The sequence below is a fragment of the Colossoma macropomum genome, unplaced genomic scaffold (assembly GCF_904425465.1).
Source record: "Colossoma macropomum unplaced genomic scaffold, Colossoma_macropomum, whole genome shotgun sequence".
In the NCBI taxonomy this organism is placed as follows: Eukaryota; Metazoa; Chordata; class Actinopteri; order Characiformes; family Serrasalmidae; genus Colossoma; species Colossoma macropomum.
The window spans coordinates 956-19,449 of NW_023494888.1; the positions used below are offsets into that span (position 1 = coordinate 956).

Sequence of the window (18,494 nt, forward strand, 5' to 3'; positions counted from 1 at the left end):
AACTACACACACTGCAGATTCATACTGGATTAAAATCACTCCACAATTATTACCGTCAGACTGTAAAACTCCACACACTGCAGATTCATACTGGATTAAAATCACTCCACAATTATTACCGTCAGACTGTAAAACTCCACACACTGCAGATTCATACCGGATTAAAATCACTCCACAATTATTACCGTCAGACTGTAAAACTTCACACACTGCAGATTCATACCGGATTAAAATCATTTCACAATTATTACTGTCAGACTGATAAAACTACACACACTGCAGATTCATACTGGATTACAATCACTCCACAATTATTACTGTCAGACTGATAAAACTACACACACTGCAGATTCATACTGGATTAAAATCGCTCCACAATTATTACCGTCAGACTGTAAAACTACACCCACACCACTGAAACACACATACACACCACTGAAACAGACACACATGCCACTGAAACACCCACACACACACTACTGAAATGCACACACTTGTGATACACTTGCACACACCACTGAAACACTCGTACATACACACACACTACCTGCACACAGCTATGAAACATTTGTACATGTGTATGTGTGAATGATTGTACACAGACTGCAGTCACTGGTGTGTGCATGAGAGTTTTCAGTGCACCTGGAAGTCAGTTCACTGTAACAGGAAGGCAGATTTTATAAAATAAGCACACGGTCAGCAGCACAACGATAAAGAGTTTCTGGAAAAAACTCGGTTCAGCCTCTTTTAAGGATGAACAAACAAGCTGTTTTATCAGTTAAATTACCCTTTTCATCTTATAGATTTTTAGAATTAAGCTAAATTATGAAAACAGGGCTCATTTTGTCCAAACACTACACACAGTTCACACACCTCAGATCTTCTGCAAAATGAAACACGTCATTCAGAACTGTACAATAATTTATATAAACCCTATTTAGCCATCGTACAGTGTACACAGAATTCATACGATCTGATTCTGTTTGAACTGGTTACACAGTGCTGTGCTCAATCTAAAACACCTTTAAAATTTCTGCTTTTCTAATAATACAGGGTGATTCAAAAAGATTAATCCGGTTTCAAAATGATTTATTTCTCTTGTAAATCATTACAGAACAATGCAGTAAACTGTAAATGGTTTAAATGAGCATAAAGTTTATTATGTAATTGTACAAGTGCTCATTATGAACCTCCTCCAGCTGTACGGACAACATCAACGCCATAGTCAAATTCATCCCATACTCAATTGAGCATGTCGGGTGTCGCTGCACTCACAGCTCTTTCAGTGCGATTTTGGAGATCATCCAGTGTTGTGGAACCAAGGACGAATGCTCTGAGCTGTTGGAGATTCACTGCCCATGAAAATCACACTGCACAGTTATGACAGTTTCACTCTCATTGAAGTGGAGAACGCAGAACGCTTTCTGCTCAGGGGTCTCATCTCCTCTCAGACTGAAGGGAGCCATACCTTACACTGACAGTCAGAAACTCTATAACACCCTCTTTCAATTGGATTGTGATTGGTTCCTAGGTGCCTCAAGGTTTTAAAAATATGGTGCTTTGTAATCGGATTAATCTTTTTGAATCACCGTGTATTGTCTGGGTTTGATTTCATTCAGAGATACTGTTAAAGTACATGAACAACCAAACCCAACACACAAGACCAGTACTGCATGTTAATGAAAATTTTTATTCCTCTTTACACTCAATGAACTTATAGTTGAGGTGAGTTTCACTAACTGTGTGTTATTTCTAATTTCAGTGTGTAAGCAATTGTAAAAAACTGTAATCAGCTTTTCAGTATTGTTGGCAATAGAGAGGATGTTTTAATTTTTTTCTACTGCATCCTACACTGTGTAGAACCGTACAAGATGCCCTTCTAGACAGACTCTTACTGAACTGGAAGACCACACAAAGCCATTCATTCCATCATAACTGTAGTTCAGGGTGGAGAAGAGCCTGCAGTAAGAGAATGTACAACTCCACTGGAGTCATTATATCAGCATCTAATTCTCCTTTTACAACAGTTTGCAGGCCAAAGACAGCATCAGAACCATGGGCCACCAGGATTTGTTGTTAGAACTGTGAGAATATTCCCAACAAATCCTGGTGGCTCAGTGTTCTGATGAATTTTCATACAGGATGAATTACCCTATTTTTTTCCAGAAACCCTTTTCTTTGTGCTGCTGAGCATGGTCTTGATTTGTAAAACTATATCTTCCTGTTACTGTGTGATGACTTCCAGGCATGTGTGTATGTCCAAGTATTTCAGCGGTGTGTGCAAGTGTTTTAGTGTATTTTACCCAAAATGGCCCCATATATTGTTAGTGTTGTGTGTTTGTACTTACATTTCTTTGGTCTGATTCTCATCTCACCCTGATGTTCCACTCTAAAGAAGACAAACACAGATCAGTGAGAGACTTTCAGTGCAAAACTATTTCTCTCACTCTCTGTATGTGTGTGTATATATTTGTCTTTGTTTCTTTCTTTGCCACATTTGTCTCACTCTTTCTTTGTCTCTCACAAACACACTCACACTCTCTCTCTCTCACACTCACACATACACACACACACACACACACACTCACATAAACACACACACACCTGTGAACACAGCTGTTCATACCTGAGTGTTTTGAGTGAGCAGTGTGGATCCTGCTGTCTAGCAGAGAGCAGTTTCACTCCTGACTTTCCTGGGAGATTATAGCTCAAATCTAGTTCTTTCAGGTATGAGGGGTTTGAACTCAGAGCTGAAGCCAGAGAAGAACAGCCTTCCTCTCTGACCATACATCCTGATAATCTGAAGAGTGCAGAAAAAGAGAGAAACAGACTGAGAGAGAGAATACACATCTTAGTAGACGTTTAAATAAATAAAATCATAAAAGATGAAAATAAAAAGTAATCTTTCTTAAAGATGACATTACTATTTTAACTCCATGCTTTTTGGAAATTGGGTCATCTAATACTCGATTAGTTAAGCTTTTCACAGTAACAGATATTTTGATGAGGGATCCCTGTTTTGCATGCCACTGTAATTGCAAAGTAGAGTCATTTTAATATGCTCATTTTATATACATTTAATTGAGGCTTTATTCCTGTTACAGCTTAAACAAGATCACTAAGAATATTTTTTTTAATATTTACGTCCGCTTAATAAAAATGCACACATTAATTTCAGGGAGTGTGTTAGTGTCTCTCACAGCTCTGTTATCCATGTGATCTTTAGCTGTTTCTGCTTTTCACAATTTTTGCTGTTCAGCCTATTGTTTCCGCATGGGTTAAGTTAAATTCATTGGGTTTGGCGGTTACTATTGTAGGTAAGAAATTAATGACTGTTGACCATGTCAAGTCAAATTTAGTGGATGTGCTAGTGATGGAGGCTGAAAGAGGATTCAGTGATAGATAATCAGTGAGTAGGTTTCCTGTGATTGATGTTAGTTCTCCTTGATTGCCAGTTCATCAGAATTGTTGTTTTGGTGATTGTTAACTCCATAACAATTATTCTGCTGTTTCCTTGATGGTATTTCTGTTGGTATGTCTCCTAATAGAGTGATAGGAATAGTAAGATAGGCTGATTCAATGGTGTCATTAATTAATCAAACATTTGTTGGCAAAAGTGTTTGACTGGTGTGCAGCACCATATGGCATGATTTAACTGTCAGGAGTGTTTAATGAGCAATGAGAGAAGAATTCAGATCCTATGAATCCCATTTTTTTTCCAGTGCAGTGCATACTGTGAAAATATTTTGTAATGTATGAGATACAGGCTAGTGCTATTAGACATATCAAGTATGTTTTTAAGAATCTGTTAACATGAATTAGCTGTGGGAGTAACTGATCTTCTTCCCATTTCCTAGATTGTATGTATACTGTTGAGTCTGATTTGGATGCTAAATTATACATTTTGGACAAAGGTTTATTTGTAGAGAAGTTATTAACACATACTTACTCCTTCTAAATTAAACTGGGTTATGCTTGACTTTTTAATTGTATGCTATTTTTTTAAAGTAATTATATCTTTAATGTCAAATCTTATTAGGCCCCACTATGGGCACTACTAGGTAATTTAGCGCCCCCTTTCCAAACAAATGTACGTTATTATTTCAAATCATCTACAGTTCATTCTCATTTGCAATATCCTGTGAGAGCAAGGCATGACCTGGGGGAGGCGCTGCTGCTGCTCTTTTGCAGCACTGCCTCTGCTGTGCTACCAGCGACTGACTAACATAATTTAAAACGTGGAAACCCTGGCTTGTCCAATCACATCAGACCTCCTATATTTTAAGCCAATCATATCAGACCTGTTGGAGGGTCTCTGGTTTGGTTTTGCACTGTAATCTGCAACTGCTGAAGCTGAAGCCAGCTTTTTGACTAAAACATCACTAAAATAAACATTGGAACTTATTCAAAATCTATAATATACAGAGTGAAACAGTCAGCAGTGCAAGAGTAAATCTATCCACCCACAATATGGATGTGTGGTAAATTATGGTCAGTATAGCTGGCTGTTGGGTTTTTGCTCAGTTACTTGTTAGCTAACCCTAGCTAATTTAGAGCTTACATGATGAAAAGAAAAAAGGGTTAGGTTAACACTAACATTAGCTAGTTGACAAACCAAGTATTTTAGAGTGTGAAAAAGCAAGAGAGATAGAAATAAGATAACTTTATATTCTTTGCTTTGTATTTCTCTTCGGTATTTGGAATAAATGACTCCCGAATTTGCTATATATTGTTGTTTATAATAAGTTAATGTCAATGAAAAGGCCATAGTGTTGATCATAACGCAATTTTATATCCCTAAATTTCTTAGCCTGTAGATGGAAATTGAGAGGCAGCAGCTCTGTCGAAGGCCAGTGAGATGGGAACTTTTTTACCAGTTAAAACAAATGTTAAAACAAAAAAAAGTTAATTGATTGATCTCTCAAAAAGTCCCTAAAGATTTTTAAGATTAACTACTACTTTACTATTAAAACTACATTTAGACATTGTTACCCTCATGACTGCTATAAGAAAAAACAAGTTTTGCTAGAATGGTGGATTTCACATTGAACTCTGAATGACCTCCCATCAACTGAATAAAGAAGAAATTTAGAAATATCAGTGGAATCCCCCTTAAATACATTCAAACCCACGTGGTGTTGTTGATATAAGCAAACAATATCAAGCTTTAACATTCCATTCCAAAATGAAGAGAAAGCTGACCTGAGTGTCTCCAGTTTACAGTGCGAACTCTTCAGTCCAGCAGAGAGCAGCTCCACTCCTGAATCATGAAGCTCATTGTTACTGATGTCCAGCTCTTTTAGGGAGGAGGTTTCTGTTTGTAAAACTGATCCCAGATTTTCACAAGACTTTCCCCCAAAACGACACAAAGCTAGTCTGCAACAAGAGAGCATTGCAAATCTTTTATTATATGATTTTCCAATGACAGCTACAACTACAAATATTTTTGTATTAGTATGAAACAAAGATACAGTAGTATTCAAAAGCCACAAATAAATAATGACCTCTCTTTCTTTCTGTATGTGTATATACATGTAGATACATATATATATATATATATATATATATATATATATATATATATATATATATATATATATATAGATAGATAGATATATATAGATAGATATAGAGAGAAGCGGTGATTAGTTAATTCTGTTTGATGATATTGAATGTTTTACTATGGAATGGACAGTAAAACAACCCATAACGTGACAGACCCTGTCTTTTGAACTTTACACAGGTAACAATCTGGATGGTTCTTTAGTTCTTTGACCCAGAGAACACAGTGTCCATTATTTTCATAAACAATCTGAAAGGTTGACTTGTTGTACCACATCCATTTGAGATGAGACTTATCCTAGAGAAGTCAGCAGCGTGTGTGGATGTTGTTTACTTGTAACTTCCACTGTGCATAGTGCAGTCTTAACTTGCATTTGTGGATGCAGCAACAAACCATTTTTGACAATTGTGTGATGATATTAATCACAGAAGCATGCTGGTTTTTAAAGCAATGCTGTCCAGGGGTGCTTTATCCCTCTGGGGGCCCTGGGACTACAAGTGGTCATGGGCCCTGTGGGTCTAGTTACACATAGCATCCAAAAACTCATAGCCTTTGTTTTTGCAACTTCCAGTACTGCCATTCATCATCTTTTCATCACTGCACAAACTTAAATAAAGCTTAAATTTGCTTCTTATCCACCAAGTTTTTTTTATTTATTTATTTATTTTTTTTTTTAAATTTCCGTTCCGCCTTGAATGGTGCCACAGCTGCATTATGTCACCTGGGAGTGATGAACCATTTAAGATGGAATGCACAATTTGAAGAAGCTGGCAAATAGGATGCAAGTTTCAGCCTCACCAATCTTAAATCTAGAATCAAACAACTAAAACCCATACTCAGTCTAGGTTAGAAATTTGCAATGAAGTTCAGGTTATCTTTAACTTGAGATCATATTTGCTAGCTGTTCTCTGTCCAATCAGTCATGTGATGCTTCTCCAGTGGTATGTGGTACAGTTCATTGATCTCTCAAAAAGTCCCTAAAGACTTTTTAACTACTACTTTACTATTAAAACTACATTTAGACATTGTTACCCTCACCACTGCTATGAAGAAAAAACAAGTTTTGCTAGAATGGTGGATTTCACATTGAACTCTGAATGACATCCCATCAACTGAATAAAGAAGAAATTTAGAAATATCAGTGGAATCCTCCTTAAATACATTCAAACCCACATGGTGTTGTTGATATAAGCAAACAACATCAAGCTTTAATATTCAATTCCAAAATGAAGAGAAAGCTGACCTGAGTATCTCCAGTTTACAGTGTGAACTCTTCAGTCCAGCAGACAGCAGCTCCACTCCTGAATCATGAAGCTCATTGTTACTGATGTCCAGCTCTTTTAGGGAGGAGGTTTCTGTTTGTAAAACTGATCCCAGATTTTCACAAGACTTTCCCCCAAAACGACACAAAGCTAGTCTGCAACAAGAGAGCATTGCAAATCTTTTATTATATGATTTTCCAATGACAGCTACAACTTTCAAATATTTTTGTATTAGTATGAAACAAAGATACAGTAGTATTCAAAAGCCACAAATAAATAATGACCTCTCTTTCTTTCTGTATGTGTATATATGTAGATATATATATAAATAAATATATATATATATATATATATATATATATATATATATATATATATATATATATATAGATAGATAGATAGATAGATATAGAGAGAAGCGGTGATTAGTCAATTCTGTTTGATGATATTGAATGTTTTACTATGGAATGGACAGTAAAACAACCCATAACGTGACAGACCCTGTCTTTTGAACTTTACACAGGTAACAATCTGGATGGTTCTTTAGTTCTTTGACCCAGAGAACACAGTGTCCATTATTTTCATAAACAATCTGAAAGGTTGACTTGTTGTACCACATCCATTTGAGATGAGACTTATCCTAGAGAAGTCAGCAGCGTGTGTGGATGTTGTTTACTTGTAACTTCCACTGTGCATAGTGCAGTCTTAACTTGCATTTGTGGATGCAGCAACAAACCATTTTTGACAATTGTGTGATGATATTAATCACAGAAGCATGCTGGTTTTTAAAGCAATGCTGTCCAGGGGTGCTTTATCCCTCTGGGGGCCCTGGGACTACAAGTGGTCATGGGCCCTGTGGGTCTAGTTACACATAGCATCCAAAAACTCATAGCCTTTGTTTTTGCAACTTCCAGTACTGCCATTCATCATCTTTTCATCACTGCACAAACTTAAATAAAGCTTAAATTTGCTTCTTATCCACCAAGTTTTAATTTCCGTTCCGCCTTGAATGGTGCCACAGCTGCATTATGTCACCTGGGAGTGATGAACCATTTAAGATGGAATGCACAATTTGAAGAAGCTGGCAAATAGGTTGCCAGTTTCAGCCTCACCAAACTTAAATCTAGAATCAAACAACTAAAACCCATACTCAGTCTAGGTTAGAAATTTGCAATGAACTTCAGGTTAACTTTAACTAGAGGGAATATGTGCTAGCTGTTCTCTGTCCAATCAGTCTCGTGATGCTTCTCCAGTGGTATGTGGTCTCTCAAAAAGTCCCTAAAGACTTTTTAACTACTACTTTACTATTAAAACTACATTTAGACATTGTTACCCTCACCACTGCTATGAAGAAAAAACAAGTTTTGCTAGAATGGTGGATTTCACATTGAACTCTGAATGACATCCCATCAACTGAATAAAGAAGAAATTTAGAAATATCAGTGGAATCCTCCTTAAATACATTCAAACCCACATGGTGTTGTTGATATAAGCAAACAACATCAAGCTTTAACATTCAATTCCAAAATGAAGAGAAAGCTGACCTGAGTATCTCCAGTTTGCAGTGTGAACTCTTCATTCCAGCAGAGAGCAGCTCCACTCCTGAATCATGAAGCTCATTGTTACTGATGTCCAGCTCTTTTAGGGAGGAGGTTTCTGTTTGTAAAACTGATCCCAGATTTTCACAAGACTTTCCCCCAAAACGACACAAAGCTAGTCTGCAACAAGAGAGCATTGCAAATCTTTTATTATATGATTTTCCAATGACAGCTACAACTTTCAAATATTTTTATATTACTATGAAACAGATACAGTAGTATTCAAAAGCCACAAATAAATAAATAAGGACCTCTCTTTCTCTCTGTCTCTCTCTTTATGTATACACACACACACACACATACACACACATATATATATGTGTGTATATGTGTATATATATATATATACATATCACACACACACATATAATATGTAGAGAGAGAGAAGCAAGGATTAGTAAATTCTGTAAATAAATAAGGACCTCTCTTCTCTCTCTGTCTCTCTCTATGTATACATCTATATATATACATACAGTGAAGGAAATAATTATTTGATCCCCCACTGACTTTAAAAGTTTTAATACAAGAAAATAAATGAAACGTCTCATAATTTTATGGCAGCTTTATTTTAACAGTGACACACAGAATATCAAAAGAAAAACTGAGAAAATTACATGAAATGAGAAATAAAAATTAATTTGAATTTCATTGAAGGAAATAAGTATTTGACCCCCTAGTAAAACATCATTTAATACTTGGTGGCAAAACCCTTGTTGGCAAGCACAGCAGTCAGATGTTTCTTGTAGTTTTTTATAAGGTTTGCACTTCAGGAGTAATTTTGGCCCACTCCTCTCTGCACATCATCTCCAAATCCTTAAGGTTTTGGAAACGCGAAGCTTCAGCTCTCTCCATAGATTTTCTATGGGATTGAGGTCAGGAGACTGGCTAGGCCATTCCATGTCCTTGATATGCTTCTTATGGAGCCACTCCTTTGTTTCCTTGGCTGTATGTTTTGGGTCGTTGTCGTGCTGGAAGACCCATCCACAACCAATTTTCAGTGCCCTGGCGGAGGCAAGGAGGTTGTCACCCAGGATTTTGCGATACATGGCCCCGTTCATGTGCCACGTGATGCTTCTCCAGTGGTATGTGGTAGAGTTTACTCTATAAACCATCAACATTACCAAAGCAACCTAGGTCCACAACAAGCTGTAATGTATTTTCTAAATCAGTGATGTAACAAAAAGTAACCACATATATACCCTGTCACATATGCCGTTTGTCTTTGGTGTCCTGAAAGTGTCCGTGGATTTTCTATGCATAGTTGCACTTTGCTCAGGACAGGTTTGCTCTGATAGCTCAGGACAGATTTGCTGTGCTGACAGTTGCCTTGTCATCTGACCCAAAGGCAGCATTACAGGCCTTGTGCAGCCTTCTGCAGTCATCCACAACTTCTGTTTAGCATGTGTGGTGATGATCTTAAAGGAAGTCACATTTATGCACTAATGTAGCCGGTCACGGATGCTGTATATTCCTCAAAATCGTTTGAAGTGTTATATGTAGCCCCCTCCCTGAACATGGTCCAGTTTATGCTCAAAACAGTCCTGAAGCGCTGAGATGGTTTAACTGTTAGCCTAGCGCAGATGCCTCTCTTTTGTTTTCTTTTTATTCACACTGTTTTCGACAGTTTTTCTCCCAGCTAGCAACACCATCCGAGGTGTGGTTTCACAAAGCAGCTTGAGGTTCATGTAGCACCTCCAACAGTTTATCGTTTATTGCAGTTGAATTCTGTTTTCTAATGTCAAGCAAATTATGCTTCTTATTGTTACATTTATAAAAGGCTGGTTTCCCAGACAGTGATTAAGCCAGAGAGGATTTTGAATGGTGATTTTCCACAGAACAGAAAATACAGTACAAGTCTAGGTTTAATCCTTGTCTGGGAAACTGGCCTAATGTATTTATGGTCATAAAAGATTCATGACACAAAATCTGCGCACATGACAGTACAGTACCTATTTTTACATGACATATTCCTGTAGCACTCAGGAACTATACAGTAACATTATACTATCATTCCCATGCCCTGACACTAGGTGGAGCTGTTTATCAGTTTGTAGTAGATGTACACCAGCAAACCAGATATTCCACTGTTTCCAACAGAGTTACAAAAAAAAAAAAAATCAGTTCAGTTTTCTCTTTTGCTGTCAACCATGGTGGTGAAACAAACCACTTCTTTTTATGTTACTGTTTTTCATGTCTCTGTCTTCCTAGTGTAGGACATTTGTGCTGCTGTCATTCCATGAAGTTTATGTCTTTTGTCCCCACTCGCTCCACTACTACACGACTATTACGTTATTACTCGCTCCACTACTACACGACTATTACTATGTCGCCTTACGAGAACAAAAAAGGCCTATTCTCTACACCAATAGCTTCAGCCCACTTGTTTTGAGTTAGTCATTTGCTTCTTAAATCTTGTTTAGGCTAACCATACACTACAAGACTTTAACAAGACTTTGAAAAGGCTTTTGAAAGACTAAAGTCCGACACCCTCTCACATCTAAAGACAGGGTCGCAGTTTTCAGTCACAGACATAAAATATAATACATAACAAACATAAAAATCTTAGCTGGGTGTGTAAAGATTTGGTGCTCAGCCCAGTTCACTGCATATTCTGGCAGATCTTCACCCAGTATTTTTTAAATTAACCTGTAAAATGTGCAGTTACTTTACTATTTAATATAAAGATTTATACATAAACAAAACATGCAGTGATTCAATGTTGTTGATTAGTGCTATGAACCATAAAAAACAAACAAACAAAATAAAAAACATTGTAATGTAAAGCCAAAAAAAAAAAGAATAAAAAGGGGAGGAGGCATTCATTCTTCTTCAATAATGCCATAATTAAAGTCCGCTGCATATTTCCTTACATTACTGTTACAGGCTCAGTTAATATGATTTTTGTTTTAAAGTGGAGCAAATTTGCCTTTTTTTCAGGCTATGCATTCATTTTCTCCCTCACACACTCTCTTTCTCTCTCGCTCTTTCTCTCTTGCGCCCCTGGCTTGTCACTATTTGCATGAGCCAAGACTTAAAACGCATGATTATATTAAACACTGTTGATTTCGTCGTAGCGTCAAAAGACTGACATTAAGACCACCATCCAGACCACCTTATTCTAAACGACCAAGATGACGCGAGCGAGACGTAACTCTAGCTAAACTCTAATGATTTTATTCCGACATTGGAAATTTGTCTGCGACAGTGAAATCACTTTAAGAGTCTCGTGTTGTGTGGCCGGCATTACTCTCTGACTGTTTGCCTTCTGACTTTGTTTTGTGTCCTTTGACACCTTTTAGCTTCTCCTATAGATTTGCTTCTGGTACACTTTGTAACAACTTCACCAGGTGTAAATAAAAATTGGGCTGTAATTTTGTTTTGGGGTTTGCCTCTGTTTTTGTGTCATAGAGGATGGCAGGCTATTTGTTTTTTGTTTATTCTTTTTTGTATTGGACAAACCCAAAGTCTAATTGGTTCCTGCGTCTGTGTACCTTCTGTTCATTTGATTTTTATTTGAAAAACCAGTATGGGTCGATTCTCGTTTCTGGTACTGTTATTGTTAGTGGAATCAAGAAATAGCTTTGTTTTACAGTTTCACAAACTAATCATAAAATCAAATAACAAACAAACAAACAGCAATGGAACAAAGGGTCATATTCTAATGACCCAAATTTACAGGCTTGTCTTTCAGTCATAATGACCAGTAATGTAGCCTCTTGGTGAAGGAGACTCAGGAGAGACTGTCATTCTGCTAAAGAAGTGCTCTTTATTGACACCTGCAGAAAATGCTCAAACAGGGCAGCCTGTTAGCAATGAAGGTCACATCTGCTCCCTCCGCTTCATCGTAGACACTTAACCCAACTAACTAAACACACCCAGGTTATCACCCCTGAAAAATGTTGAATTCCCTCGTTTGATTCAGGCTTTCGTAAAAAAACGCTGAACACAGAGTCCTGAGCACAGAGACCCCCAACGCAGCTCTAACATGCCTCTAAAGCTCCTTTCCACCAAAAACCGGAGGCAGTGTACTCTATGAACCAACATGGATCACAGGACAGAGCAGATGGCGGGAGTCGTGTTGAGTGTCGGCTCAGTTTTTATAATAGAAAAAGTCAACAAACACATATAAAACGTTATATAGCCTACCACAATGCCAGATCTAGGCTGACCACCTCAACACTCATGCTCGATGTCCCTGTCCTCATCATTACTTAACCGCGACAGCCTGATTTCTGAGCTCAATCATGGGTGCACTCTGCACGTTTATTGTTGGTTAATTTAAATCAGGTAAAATCAACCCTTTATTCCATTGCTGTTTATTTGTTATCTGATTTTATGATTAGTTTGTGAAACTGTAAAATGAAGCTATTTCTCATTTTTCGACTAACAGTAACAATCAAAAACGAGAACTGACCCATTTGCCGTTTTTCAATACTGGATTTTGAAATGAAAATCAAATGAACAGAAGGTACACGGACCCCTTCTGGTCCACAATTACCTTCTCACCATACTTTCAAGCATTTGTTTTCTGTCTGCAAGTGCTTATCAACCACTGGTAGATGAATACTCTTTGAACTTGGTCTGTGTGGTCTTGGTCTCCCTGCACATTACACTGGCATGAAATCTTTTTCCTTCTTAACATGCATATCCATATCCTTCTGAAATTATACTAAATGTTGAAAAATCAGCAGTACAAATGTAACTATTTTATTACTACATGGCTACTACAATGTTAAACCTGGATCAGTTTCATTAGACAATATCCTGTCTGAAGATATGTATATAACAAAATACAGACATACAACACATTCATTAGTTGCATACTTCTATAATGCTGAAATAGAATTGCAAAATGTCATCAAATTTCTGACCTGAGTATCTCCAGTTTACAGTGTGAACTCTTCAGTCCAGCAGAGAGCAGCTCTACACCTGAATCCTGTAGCTTATTGTTGCTGACGTCCAATTCTTTCAGAGAGGAGTTTTCTGTTTGTAGAGCTGCACTCAAAGTTTTAATGGACTGTACAGAGAGGTTACATCCAGCAAATCTATAGAAAAGAAGTAAAGAAAGTAAGTAAAAATATATGTTTCAGAAAATGTGTTTGAATTTGTAATTGTCTGAGCAATAACATTTAAAACCGCAATTCCATGTAATTCTTCCAGTCTTCTACTGCTCTGACTTTATTTTCTTGAATTCACAGAGCAAGAAATCCTGGACCAGCTTCGGAGTTAACCAATATAATGTAACACACATACAGTTTTTACTGCTGCTTTCTTAAGTAGCACATATGTGTCTTCTATCTAAACCAAGTTTGATCAGTTTCTCAATATTTTTCTTTCTTAATATTGTTAAATATTTTCCACAAGCTATATATAAACAAATACTCACAAAAAACAATACATGAAAGCTGTTAAAACTCTTGTTTTTTACAGTTTCCAATGCCAAGAGAGACATAGAGATAGCCAAAGTCTTTTATTCATTTATGATAAAACTGGATTTCTACCCAATATAGAAAATTTTCAATATTAAAAATGAGAATGGTGTTGTCTCAAAAAGCCTAATAGAATTTAGTTTCCTAACTGTCATCAAATATTGGTTTGAAATATCAAGGCAATGCATTTTTAATATATGTAATATTTGTATGTAATCAAATATTTTGTTTTCTACCTGTAGATTAATCAAGAATCCACAAATATGAAACAAAACCTCCAAATAAGAAAAAAGACCCAATGCTCAGACAAGTCTGGATTGTTTTCCTTTCTCTTTTTATAGACCACTTAGACTAGTCTGAAATGTCATGTTACTCATAGGTCATAATGGCACTAATATTGGCTTAATAATGTCTATGTTAAACACTCACTTAGCCTTTCTGCAGTTTGTCATAGCTGGGATGAGTCTTCTGTAACCCTCCTCTGATGTGTTGTATTTCTTCAGGTCCAACTCTTCACGCACATATTGTGATTTAAGACGCATGTAGGCTACAGCTGAGCATTGTGCAGGAGAGCGTTCCTTTTCTGAGCGTGCATCTGAAATCAAAGAGAAACAGTAGTAGGCTTTCATTTGCTACTATCATTTAGTGACAGTTTGAACACGAGTCTTTGTCATATGAGGAATCTGGATAAGATTTTTTTTTTTCTTTAGTTAATATTTATCGGCTATGTACTTCTAATAACTTTGGTCAATGGTTTGTAATTTAAATAAATGGCACTAATATTGGCCAGCAATACCTATTTTTTTTTAGAAATATCTCTCTATTTCTAGTGTTGTAAAATACTGTTCCTGTGGATCCCCATCCTGGTTCTGCCATTTCCAGTTATTACCCTGTCATCAAATCTGTAACCTGTTCTTCTGTTGATCAGTTACATTCCAGTGTTTTCAGAATGGACAATAGAGTGAACATAGGTGAAAGACAACAGAATACTAAGTTGTGTTACAGTTCTGCCAATGAAAATAGGTGCATTTTGATCCTTATCAGATATTTAATCAGCTTGTGTATGAACCTGCAGGGCACAACCAGCTTCTGCATTTGGATTTTAGCTATTTAGCTAGCTGCTGAAAGCTATGGGTTCTCCCAATCACGATTTCTTTGTGCAAAGTCAGGAAGTGGGGCAGGGGACTCTGTCCCTGCTAGTTTTAAATTACATGAGGTCAGTTTAGGTAGGGTCATCAGATGATGGGTTTAAAAAATCTATGGCCTATAAAATGTATACAAAAATTTGGGAACTCCTGGTCAAATTACACATTTTATTGATTTTTAAGGGAAAATAAATGTCATGCTTCTCAGTTCTCAGTCTTACTGTAACCACCTTACAAACTCCAATTCCCAGGATTCCTGTCTTTCATGTGACTTATCCAACCAATCACCCATCAACCAGCAGATCACAGTCACCAGAATATAATTGTTTTCACCTGTTTGCCCTGTATATATACCTGACTTTCTGTCTCTTTCATTGCAAAGTATTGCCTATATTTTCCAGTGCACACCGAGCCTTTGTCTGTGGTTTTTGTCTCCTGTTATGACCCTGTTTTGTCTATTTTTATTGATTCATGGATTTTCCCTTTTGGCTAAGGTTACCGGTTTGTTTGCTATTTGGTTTAGACTCTGGCCTGTTTAGTCTTTACTCTTTTTGCCGGATCCTATTTACCATGTTTGGCTCTTGTTGTTTTTGGTCTGGTCTGGTATTAACCTTACTCTTTTAGATCATTCTCCTTTTAATAAACCTTATGGTTTATTTTACATCTGAGTGTCTGTTTTGTCAACCCAGCGTTACAATAAATTAAACTCCCCTCTGCATGAAAAAAGATAAATATGACATACTCCTGCAAATTTAATATGCAATTAACATTTATTTGCAGCATTTATTATGTTATGTAAATAAAACTTATTAAGACCTTAAATCTTTAATAAGACCTCCTTTGACTGATATCATAGCCTCTAAATATGTAGAAATATGTAGTACAGAAATAAGTACAGGTCATCTTGCATGCACATCATGTTTAAGATCTATCAGATTTTCAATAATATTCAAGTCACAGGACAATGAAGGCCAGTTCAAGGTTGATTTTAAAGTGCAGTTTTGTACTTTCTTTTCTTCCTTCATTTCTTCACCGACTGTGGGACATTAGCTTCCAGAGGGAAGAAAAATGATTGTAAGACCAGACCAAAGCACTTTCCAAAATTCCAAAAAGTGTTGTGTTGCACACTTTGACGTTGAGTTTTGTGATGAGATCTCAGTTAAGGTTACCTTCTGACGACTACACTAGACTTGGTTTAAGACCTAATATGTCAAATTAGTGCTGAAACTGTACAAATAAATAATAACAGTGACTTGATTGAAAGGGTGCCCACCAAGCATTTTCACTGTATGCATACTGCAAAAAAGTCTCCAGCAGTATGCAGCAGTAATTAGCCAAGCAACTAATGAAAAATTCTGCTATTGAAAGCACACTATTTAGTTACTTCATACAAGAACATTTTTATCCCTGTTCTTCAACTTGTAAAGTAGAATTATTGATTTGGTTTAAATTAATGTATTATTTTGTTGGCATGGTTTGTCCAACTTTGACTCTTACAAGGAATGGTCACTGTAAATCAATTCAAAGTTATTCTGACCGATCACCTTTATCTATAATGAAATATTTCTATGTTGATGAGAGTGGCCTCTTCTAAGACAACAGTGCCAAACACTTGTTTAAAAATGATGTTAATCACATGTTATGGCCTTCAGTCACCAGATCTCAACCCATTTGTTGTTTTATAAAGAGCGCTTCACCACCATCACTTAAAGGCCAGCTGAGGCAATATATCTTGCAAGAATGGTGTTCCATCCTTCAAGTACAGGTCCAGAGACTTGTAGAATCAAGGCACTTTGAAGCTGTTCTGGGAGCTCGTAGTGACCTAACACCTTACTGAGACACTGTTTTAACTTCAATTTGTGACTTGTCTGTTGTTGCCCAGAAGTCATGAAACATGTACAGATTATCTTTCCTGTGTATGCAAGATGATCCTGTGTTCTTTTTAAAAATTAAATGCTATTACAAACAGTTATTAATATAAAAAATTACCTTTCAAGATGTAAGCTGATAAGGCACCTAATATAACAGCAAAAACAAAAAAGCAGACGATAGCAATCTTCCAGGCGTGAAAACTTTGTTCTGAAATACAAACCAAATAAAAAATTACAGCAGACCAAACATCACATTTACTTAATTTGCCCTCCTACGATATATTAAGGTTAATAACATAATAATGAAATGACTTTGGGCTGTCACCATTAACTGCCATATGACACTGTGACAATGTCTTACATACTGAATGCCTCCCACATTTAAAAAATTACAAATTTTGCTTGTAAGGAGTTGAAATATTGTAATGGTAGTCACTATATGGCTAAGTACTATGAAGATGAATAAATCTGATGCAAAATGATTAATTCATAATCAAGTAATTATAGATTAAAACTGTGTTGGTTCATACCTTTAACTTCAACATAAAGAGGTATATCATCAAATGAGGACCTGTACCGAATTATGCATTTGTAAGCTCCCTCATCCGAAGGTTGCACTGCTGAGAGTTTCAGTGAAGTGTTTCCTTTCTGCAGTTCTGCTTTAAATAGAGCTGTTCTTCCTCTGTAAGACACCATCTGATCATAGTATCTGTCTGCACGATCTTCATAGAGATGTACTAAACTGTCAATTTCAGTCAGATCTGTTCGGATCCACTCCACCATCATGGCCTCAGCACTGATGCTGGGTATGAGAGAACAGGGCAGAACCAGATCTTCACCAGCTTCAACAACAAGAGGCTCAGCTGGGCCAACTACTTGTAAACGTACTAAAATAAAAAGAAAAACTGTAAGTCAAGAAAGTATTTAATTTTGCACAGTTTTTCCCCATTATTTTTTATAAAAAACAACTTTCAATGTAGCACAAATCCCCTCCGTTGCACACCATCTTTCCTGATTCATGAAGACCACCTGCTGCAAACAGCAAGAGTACCAATTTTAAAGAATGCTCTAAATCTTTGTTAAACTAATCTCTGTCTGCTATCTGTATTATAAGGTCAGTTTCCATATACAGGACAGATATTGATTATAACATAAGTGAATTTGAAGCTAGTGCAGTTACTGAATTCTGTTAGTAAACATTTATACAAGTGTTTTTGTAAATCAAGCTAAAAATTTGCACAATTCATTATTTTAAAGATGAGTCTAATATTCCAGAGGGACAGACTTTGGTTACCAGTGTACAGTGGATATAAAAAATCTACACACCCCTGATAAAATGCCAGGTTTTTGTCATGCAAAAAATCAGACCAAGGTGAATCATTTCAGATTTATTCCCACCTCCAATGTGACCCATAATCTGTACAGTTCCACTGAAAAACAAACTGAGGGGAAAATAAAAATGAAGAACTAAAATAGTGTGATTGCATAAATATGCACACCCTTAAACTAATACTTTGTTGTAGTACCCTTTGACTTTATGACCGCATTCAGTCTTTCTGGGTAGAAGTCTATCAGCATGGCACATCTCAACTTAGCAATCTTTGCCCACTCTTCCTTGCAAAAGTG

The 18,494-nt window shown here is 36.6% G+C and overlaps 1 protein-coding gene across 2 annotated transcripts in view; it reads right to left on the reverse strand.

Moving 5' to 3' along the window:
- Positions 1–1,857: 1,857 nt before the first annotated feature.
- The window catches only part of LOC118800403, a 50,102-nt gene continuing 33,465 nt past the window's right edge, over positions 1,858–18,494 (reverse strand). For both annotated transcript variants that reach the window (XM_036560612.1, XM_036560613.1), the window contains exons 5-13: positions 17,399–17,755; positions 16,987–17,076; positions 14,282–14,447; positions 13,295–13,468; positions 8,370–8,543; positions 6,807–6,980; positions 5,203–5,376; positions 2,627–2,800; positions 1,858–2,389 (exon numbers count right to left, since the gene is read on the reverse strand). In XM_036560612.1, coding sequence (XP_036416505.1) covers positions 2,290–2,389; positions 2,627–2,800; positions 5,203–5,376; positions 6,807–6,980; positions 8,370–8,543; positions 13,295–13,468; positions 14,282–14,447; positions 16,987–17,076; positions 17,399–17,755 — 1,583 coding nt within the window. In that variant the 3' untranslated portion in view covers positions 1,858–2,289. The remainder of the gene's footprint in view (positions 2,390–2,626; positions 2,801–5,202; positions 5,377–6,806; positions 6,981–8,369; positions 8,544–13,294; positions 13,469–14,281; positions 14,448–16,986; positions 17,077–17,398; positions 17,756–18,494) is intronic.